Source organism: Siphateles boraxobius, unplaced genomic scaffold, assembly GCF_051911475.1.
Source record: "Siphateles boraxobius isolate OS27281-9 unplaced genomic scaffold, OSU_SipBor_1 7, whole genome shotgun sequence".
Lineage (NCBI taxonomy): Eukaryota > Metazoa > Chordata > Actinopteri > Cypriniformes > Leuciscidae > Siphateles > Siphateles boraxobius.
This window is the reverse complement of record NW_027509197.1, coordinates 14,389,264-14,398,754: the sequence shown is the minus strand read 5'-3', so window position 1 is coordinate 14,398,754 and position 9,491 is coordinate 14,389,264. Positions and strand designations below refer to the sequence as shown.

At 37.8% G+C, this 9,491-nt stretch overlaps 1 protein-coding gene across 1 annotated transcript in view; it reads left to right on the top strand.

Moving 5' to 3' along the window:
- The first annotated feature begins 253 nt into the window (after positions 1 to 253).
- The window catches only part of dars1 (aspartyl-tRNA synthetase 1), a 33,578-nt gene continuing 24,340 nt past the window's right edge, over positions 254 to 9,491 (top strand). Inside the window, exons 1-5 of the mRNA XM_077216177.1 lie at positions 254 to 674; positions 5,135 to 5,237; positions 6,114 to 6,143; positions 6,828 to 6,885; positions 7,577 to 7,669. Coding sequence (XP_077072292.1) covers positions 652 to 674; positions 5,135 to 5,237; positions 6,114 to 6,143; positions 6,828 to 6,885; positions 7,577 to 7,669 — 307 coding nt within the window. The 5' untranslated portion in view covers positions 254 to 651. The remainder of the gene's footprint in view (positions 675 to 5,134; positions 5,238 to 6,113; positions 6,144 to 6,827; positions 6,886 to 7,576; positions 7,670 to 9,491) is intronic.

The window sequence follows — 9,491 nt, the reverse complement described above, 5'->3', positions numbered from 1 at the left end:
ACACACACACACACACACACACACACACACACACACAGGTTTACATGTTTTTTGGAGAGTTCCCATATACATAATGGTTTTTATACTGTAGTAGGCTAGTATCCCCTTACACTAACCATACCGATCACAAAACACTTTCTAAACTTTTACATTTTCAAAACAATTTAGTATGGTTTATGACCAGATTTCCTCATGGGGACCAAAAAAAGAGAGAAGACATTTGGTCCCCATAAGGTACACATACGCGCGCGCGCACACACACACACACACACACACACACGCACGAACGCACGCACACAGACACACACACAGTAACCTATTAACCCTGAAAAATAAACAAAGAATGTAGTTTTTGTTTTATGCTGGACATAATGTGTTATTTCACTTCTATTTTATTTGACTGAACTAAGGAGATCTAAAGAGGACAAATTTCAATGAGAGCGCGCGCGGATAAAACAGTAACTAGGAACTTTTTATGTGGAGACGTGTTCTACACGGATTAGCAGGGACGTTGTGAATGTGTAACAGCAAAACACTTCCACCTCTTTTCCACATGTCCTGCGATCCCAGTGGCTGTCATTGCACATCAACACAGCTGAAATTTTAAATAATCAGCGCTTTTGTTTCACTACATCCGACCAGAGCTGAACTATGACTAAAGAAAATGTACAAGGGTGAGAAACCAATCTCATTGTTTTCGTCGGATGTTTAATATTTGTGGTCATGGCATTTATTAGCTAGCCTTGCTGCTAGCTCAGTCTAATAGAGTTGCAGCTGATTGCATCAGCAGTTTAGAGATCTTTAACTATGACAGCCGAATAGTATCTTTAATGGCAATTTAAGTTAGACAGAATATTAGAAATTCTAGATAACCTTTTTGCAACAGTGGTAACTTTTAGGTGTGAAGTATCTTAATCTTAATCTTAGTCTTAATCATTGTCTTCAGTCACACGATACCTCAGATATCATTCTAATTTGCTGCTCAAGAAACATTCTTGCAGAAAACTGTTGTGCTGCTTAGGCTAATATTTTTTTTGTGGAAATCGTGATAACTTACTTTTTCCAGGATTCTTTGATAAATAAATAGTTCAAAATGCTGTAACATTAAAAATGCTTCTACTTTCACCTTTGATCAGTTTACTCCGTCCTTGCTAAATAAAGTATTAACTTATTTTAAATGGTAGTTTACAGGCTTTAAAGATAAAAGTACCTACTTTTAGTTTTCAGAGAACAAAGTGAAAATAAGAACCAGAGTTTTAAACGCATACATGTATTTGAAAACTTCAAATACATTGATCATTTCACTTTAATTATTAGCAGTTGAATAATTATTATTATAGATTATTTCTATAATAATGCTATGCTGTTCCCGAAGCAGTGTTATGTAAACAATACTGTTTATGGTTTAATATATAAACCGTAATTTGATTATTCTTATGATGATCACAGCTGCTGTCTGGAGTGGTGTGGAGGGCATCTGAAAGCTCCACCCTTATTTTTATATCCCTGCTCTGCCCCGGGCCTTGTGTTTCTGTGTAAATACATAACCCCAAATCTGGCACAGGCCTTTAATTATCGGCAGCCTTCTCATTCTCTTCTATCTGCCCCAGTGCTTCCAATTTCCTGTGAGCAGAAATTGCAGTGATGCTTTGGTGGACCGTCATCCTTGAATTCCCTTGAAAACTGGTCATACCTTCACTGTGGCCCTTTACATCCTTCGCTGCATTACGTGCTAATGCATAATATTGAGGGGGGAGTGGGGTTGTTTATTGCCCACTTTGGCACGGTTAAGGCCTCAGCAGTGCCTGCGGCTGGACCATTTTTGCCTGTTGGCAGCGGTAGTGCTTGGGAAGACATTCACAGATCTGTTTTGTTTAAACTTCTGCAGCACTGTGTGTGTACAGGCACTTGATCCTGTGTTGCCTGGGGGCTGCCATATGGTCGCCTGCCCGGATTCTGTTGTTTTTGGGGGTGCTTTGTAGATCAGAGTTGGATAAAGAGCAAGACTCTGGATTCATAGTTTCTTTCTTTTGTTCTATTGTTTGGAGCAATTAGTGTAATAAAAAATGTCTGGAGGTGGAGGATGGGCTTGTCCTGCTCATGGTTTGACCACCTGTTACTCTTGTGGTTTCAGATAAAATGGTGGCATTCATTGCAATGCCATATTTAACATCCATAGAGAGAGAACTGAATTTAAATTTAGCAAATGAGTGATTAGTAATGGGGCGTATTTAAAGTGGTTGGTCGGTCCTGTAAGCTGACACCATGTGTTATACAGAGAGTTTAAAATGGTAATAGAGATCACAAGGGCATGCAATTCCATTAGCCTATGCCCTGTGATCAGTTTACCTATTGTTGGGGTTTCAGTGTAATTGTGTTTGTTTTAAATAACTGTTGTATTTCTTGGTAATTCATCTCTGCCATATTAACTAATGATGGATGGATGGAAGTATTGGTAAATGTTGGACTCACTTGGTTAATGGACTTGGTCAGCCAAGTGTCTGAACTAACCTAATGTCCCAGGGACTCTTGTTTTAATGCCAATAAGTAAAGTGTTTTAAGAGTAGGCTAATTTATTTAAGTTTTATGCTATACCAAGACAAATAGTATCTAAATAAGTTTTACTACTAACTTTTTAAACAAGCTTATTTCTTGCCATAGGCCTATCATTTAGAGGAAATAAGCTTCCGAAAACCAGTCAGTATCTGGTGTGACCACCATTTGCCTCACGCAGTGCAACACATCTCCTTCGCTTAGAGTTGATCAGCTTGTTGATTGTGGCCTGTGGAATGTTGGTCCACTCGTCTTCAATGGCTGTGCGAAGTTGCTGGATATTGGCAGGACCTGGAACATGCTGTCTTATACGCCGATCCAGACCATCCCTCCCTAACATGCTCAATAAGTGACATGTCCGTTCAGTATGCTGACCATGCAAGAACTGGGATGTTTTCAGCTTCCAGGAATTATGTACAGATCCTTGCAACAAACTTTGTTTGAGTTCCTAAATGGTCTAGTGGTAAATCTTTTGCCAAGCGTGTCAGAGGTTACGGGTTCTAATCCGCACTCGTATATATTTTTTTCTCTCATCAAAACTGAATATGTTCATCAGTGGTTACAGTCTATATCAAGCAGGGACCCGTTTGTGTTTTATTTTGTGATTTCTCCGGAATGAATAGAGTCCGCAACGGCGATAGAGTGTAGACTGCGCGAGTCACAGAGAACACTGTATCCATGACCCTGATCGCCGCGGCAACGAGCGCTCAGCTTGAGTTAAAAAAACACACATTTTAGCGCTAGAACTCTTTATTTAATAGCAAACTAAATGAATGCTCTGCTAGTTAACTGGAGATGTTTTTTTTATTTATATTAGGTAAATGGTGGGACAGACTTCACTGGATCTAAACAAATTAATCTAACCATAGATGTGACCAGTAGAAGTGGCTTTCTTAATCTGTTTAAAATAATTTTGCAAGGGTTCTTGCAAAAAAATAAAAATAATTACCAAGAAATTGAGAGAAATTAATCTAATAATCTCTATCCCCCCTCTCTCTTTCTCTATTGCTCTCTTCCTCTCTAAATGCCCACAAAATCGGACTGAGCATCCCAGAAAAAAGCAAAGTTATAGATAGTTACAGATATGGAAGTTGTTAGTTATTTGTATTTTTTGTTGCTGTGCACATTACTACCTGTGGTCCTTTAAGTGTATTAGAAAAACTGATGGCTGACTGACTCAAAACATTATTTTGGCTATAGCCTTTTTTGTTGCAGTTTTTAGTTTAAAGCTAAATTTAAAGACTCAGATGTTGTCTTTTTTATTAATTAAAAAAAAAAAAATTCTACAGGAAAGTTGTATTTGTCAAGCCCTAAGCTGCTCCCAATAACCAAGCTGCTAAGTTAATATGCTGGACATGTTGCTTGCAAATAAATACACAGGTGTCAATTCATGATACATTGTCTTCTCTTAAATGTAATACTTATGTACATTGTTGTTAAAAAAAGTTTAATAAGTAATGCTACATGATAAATAGAAGGCTTCAAATAGACCCTGTAATCGGTGATCGGTATCAGGTGATACAGCTTCCAGTAATCGGGGATCTGTGATCGGCCCCAAAAATCCTGATCGGAGCACCCCAGTTGTGAGGCCGGTTGAATGTACTGCCAAATAATTCCATTTAAGGATTATAGAGGCCACTGTGCTCTTAGGAACCTTAAGTGCAGCAGAATCTTTTTTTTTAACCTTGGCCAGATCTGTGCCTTGCCACAATTCTGTCTCTGAGCTCTTCAGGCAGTTCATTCGACCTCATGATTCTCATTTGCTCTGACATGCACTGTGAACTGTAAGGTCTTATATAGACAGGTGTGTGGGTTTCCTAATCAAGTCCAATCAGTATAATCAAACACAGCTGGACTCAAATGAAGGTGTAGAACAATCTCAAGGATGATCAGAAGAAATGGACAGCACCTGAGTTAAATATATGAGTGTCACAGCAAAGGGTCTGAATACTTAGATATTTCGGTTTTTCTTTTTTAATAAATGTGCAAAAGTGTCAACAATTCTGTGTTTTTCTGTTAATATGGGGTGCTGTGTGTACAATAATGAGGGAAAAAAAAGAACTTAAATGATTTCAGCAAATGGCTGCAATATAACAAAGAGTGAACAATTTAAGGTGGTCTGAATACTTTCTGTACCCACTCTATATATATATATATATATATATATATATATATATATATATATAAATATATAATGTATACTCTGTATGTGACACACAGGTAGGCCTAATCATTCCCACCCTAAACTGTTTGCCTATATCAGTCTGTTGTTACAGTATGGGACAGTCATATTGCGAGAGTGATTTTGCAGTAGACAGACAGACAGACATCACACTTCCTGTGCTGCTATAACTAGACTACCTAGACCACAGGAGCACAAGCAAACACCACTGATGAAAGTTTAATTTAGCCTTTGTTGTTTTTTTGGCCATGCTGCAACAATAGATGAAAGACACAGCAACTTAAAAAGCCAGCAGGACCCCCCCCCCTCCCTATCTATTAGAAAAGCTTCCCAGAAGGAAACTAAAAAAAGGTAGATGGAAGTTTGACAGAGCTGATTTTTGTTGTCTTCCTGTTTCAGAGCTGGCGAGGAGGAGCAGCAGGCCCAGTCCAAGAAAGGCCTGAAGAAACAGCAGAAGGAAGCAGAGAAAGCAGCGAAGAAGGCAGAGAAACAGGCCAAGCTGGTGAGGCGACACAAACCCTGCCGCTGTTCTGCCCACCGCTGCCGTATGGAGGGGCTTCTATTGTTCTGCAATTCCTGTTCTTACAAATCTGTTTATATGCTCAAACATAGGGCTGTTTCTGCATCCAGAAAATATCTCCCCAATATTTTAAACAGTCAAATCAACCATCTGGCTCATTTCGTTGGCTTAATGTGTTATTTCACTTGAAGTGAATAAAATTGAGGCTGTAAGGTATAGGAGTACAGTTTGTTCAATAGTGTACTGGCTTTTTATTTTTAAAATGTATTTTATTAAAGAATGAAATAAAATATCAGTTGTTTACAGAGGGATTGTATCAAAACAAATATACTTTTTAAAATAATATACACACACACACACACACAAAAATAATAATAAAATAATACATTTAACAAAAATAACAAAACAACATATAATAACAAGTATATAAGTAAATTAAAACAGTGCAAAGCATCCAAAAATACCCTTGTTCAAATATTGTAAGCTTAAAGTCTTTACTAAGCAGTTTTTTTTGTGGTATTTGTGGAATGTTTTGTTGATTAAGCGATTGACACTCAAGTACACAAGATTCATTAAACAAGGCAGAAACAAGCAGAACAAATCATTATTAAATTAATGCATTATTTGGAATAATTTACACAGAATCCACAACTGCTATAACTGCAAAACTGTAATTGTATTTTAAATTTTAGAACTCAAGTGTACTTGTAGAATTAAGTGTTTTGTGAACTTGCAGTGTTTGCTTTTCTGCAGAATAATCAGCATGTGTTTTATCTTCATGTTAGCCCTTACTGAGGAGGGTCTGTTTTCCCTTTACTGTTGAAGTTTTATTGAAATCAGCTCCTCTGTTTGATTCAGGCCGCAGAGCAGCAGGATGCTGATGAGGATGTAAGTACTGTTCACTTATTCCGAATATCACATTTCACATGTTAAAAGACATAGTTATAATATATATATATATATATATATATGGGAACTATACTTTTTGTGATGCTCCATAAAAGTGGTCCATATGACTAATTTCTGAAAACATTAGTGATTTGAGGAAAATAGCAATGTAAGTCATTAATCACTGAATATCCTAACATAACCATATTGATGTTAGTTTCATTTGTTTCTTTAGAGTTTGATCTTTTTCAGTAAATCTGTTGATCCATTCACAAAATCAGTCTGAAAGATTTGTTCACGAATTGAACTGATCTTGTTCTCACATTCAACTTATTGATGAACCATGGTCCAATCACCAGGTTCTCAAATTAGCAGCTTACTGGAGCGGATGATTATCAGTATTTAACATTTGGAATGAATTAACTAATTTTGGTCTGTTTGACTTGGGATAGAGTGCTCGTATGGACTTCTTTTATGATACTTTTTTGATACTTTTGCATCTTTCTTGAAACTTGAAATCTTCAGTACCCATTCAAACATTCTCTTTTGGTGTTACAAGGAAGAAAGTAATTCACCTGGATTAATGACATGAAGTTGAATAAATGATGACAGAATTAAAAAAAATATCTGAACTGTCCCTTTAAAATTAATTACCATCCCGGTCTTCTTCTTTTCTCCTTTCAGGACTTTGCCAAGGATCGCTATGGGATCTGTCCTTTGGTCCAATCCCAGCAGAAACTGGGTCAGTGTCCTTCTCAGTTTTTAAGGGAAGATTTAGGAGGTCATCTCGCTCCCACAGGATGAAGAGAGACAGGTTTTCCTGTGCAAAATTAGCCATAGAATGATAATTAGGAATGTCTTCAAGCTTAAGAGATAATATAAAGCTTTTGGGATCTCCCTGTCGTCCCCTTCAGCTCTCCCTGATGTTCCTCCCTTCGCTGTCACACATAATAGTCTTGAATAACAGTATAAGATAAATCTCGGATGTGGAGTTAGGTTGACATCACTCCCAACTGTCCGGCTTTGAGTTTTTAAGCTCTGCTTCTACAGAACAAAGTCGTCTCCCCCCAGCATTGCTCTCGGGCAGAGATAGACGAAGCTTTCATGTGGGCGGATTCTGGATCATCCAAACGCTTTGAGCACTTTCACTGTGGCTAAGCGGGAACGCCCCGTCTCCGCTGCCTCTTAATAAATTCAAAATGTGAGTCAGTGGAGGCCGGGTGACACTGGGTTTGTCAAAACGGAGTAGAATTCACTTGATGGTTACCTTTCAGACGGGGCTTGTTATGTTTCATATTTATTAGCCCTCTTCCCGGTGGCTTTGTAATCCGAGTGAATGTCTTTGTGGAGCTCTGTGTACAAGGGGGAGGCCTGTCGTCTTTGATGTCTTTTCTCTGAGACTCTCTCTCTCTCTCTCTCCTGGATGGAGGCAGACAGGGCGTTGGTGCGTGTCCAGGACCTGACACCCGAGAAGGCAGAGCAGCAGATCTGGGTGCGTGCCAGAATTCACACCAGCAGAGCTAAAGGTAAACTCCTCCTCGCTGTTACACAAGCGCAGCTGTTGCTGGAAGTGTAGCTCAATTCATTTCAACACGTGGAAGCTGCTCTTACTAAAGCTCAAGGGTTTCATATTTGACATAACTGACATTATTGCAATTTATAAAAACTTAAAAATCATTATGATCATTATCATAATGAAAGATACGGAAAATGGGTTTGTATCATCTAAAACTGTTGAATATGGAGAAAGATTTGGAACAGCATCCTACCATTCTATGCATGCTTTTGTTAGAGTACACATCATTTATACTTGGAAGGTTTAAAAGTCATATAATACTCAGATGATTTGTGGTGCAGTCACAGCAAAATTATGTGATGTGAAATGCTGTCATCTGAACAGGAATCCACCCGATAGGAATTTCAGATGAGGCAAATCATTTCTTCACATGGATTTTGCATTGGATTAAAATATGAAATTAAATTTAAACAGGCGAGTCTGAACGACCACTATAAAGCTGCTTAGTTTGGAAGTGCCCTCTAAGGAAGTGGTTCTTCATCCATCGCTACATTGCTGATAATGGACAATGGACTTTCTTTGCCCGCAAAATTTTGTTAACATGACTGCACTTACCAAAATATGAATGTGACTATAGTTTCTTTAGAATGCACTTTCCATTCTTAGTGCGACAAATGAACAGGAAGTAATGTCTGCCACTATTATGATCTCTGTATTGATTGATTTAATCAGACTGCCAAAGGTATTTTACAAAATAATGAATTAACAATACAAAACAACTTGATAACATGTCGCCACTCACTGAATAAACAGAGTATTCACTACAATTTATTTTAAACATAGCCATTGTGTAAAAACAGCTAATTTTCTATACACATTAAATAACCAAATTATCTATTAAAATTGATAAAATGTGAAGTATGCAATTAGAGCACACACCATTCATTGGCTTGTCATGTCACAGTGGGATGCACCCTAAATGCCCTTCCACTTTGAGTGTCAGTTTTGAACATGTTTTCGTGGCATACTACTGATTGAAATGTTTATTGTTGCATACTTCTTCATGTTCTTTTTTTATAGTATAAAATGTATATGTGATGCACAGCTATATGTTAGTATTCAACTTCAAATCTAGACTTTTTTTATTATGTGGATTGTCACATCCATGTTGATTGATTTATTTTTTTACTTTATTTTTATATAACTTTTCAGAACAAAGACAAACAGTAACATAGTCAACGCAGCTTCAAGGGCATTTACATGGAAATTATTTCAAAATGTGCCATTTACAGAAAAAAAACATACACCTCTTTCCACACCCATGATTAATGCAGGTGATGAGGACCATAGGGGATATGGGTGCCCCCAACATGTACCATATCTTTGCCAAATTTATATTTGGATGAATTGCAATGGCGATGGAGGCCTGTAATAACCGTGGCCATTTTCCCTACAAAACTAACAAACACTTCCTGTGGTTGCGTTTTGTTAATAGTAAATGTCTTTTAATAGAAACTGTTCAGTTTCCTCAGCTTTAGTGAAACTTTGTGGCTTCCACTGTCTTTCCCACACAATCCAAGTCTGATGAGGTCTGCACGTACACGTCTGGTTGAAGAGTGCAGGAATGAATAAACCATGTATTATGGCTATATCACTAACATTTCCTTCCAGGACAACGTCCATGTCAAGAATCATTTAACCTCCAGCTTCCCTCATTCTGTCAGTGTGCTCTGGGCAGAAGAATGTCCTTTAGCACAACAACATCCTGATTTGCTCTGTTTTTAACTATCTGTCAGGCTCTGAACACTGAGGGGGACTTCAAAGAGTCTGGG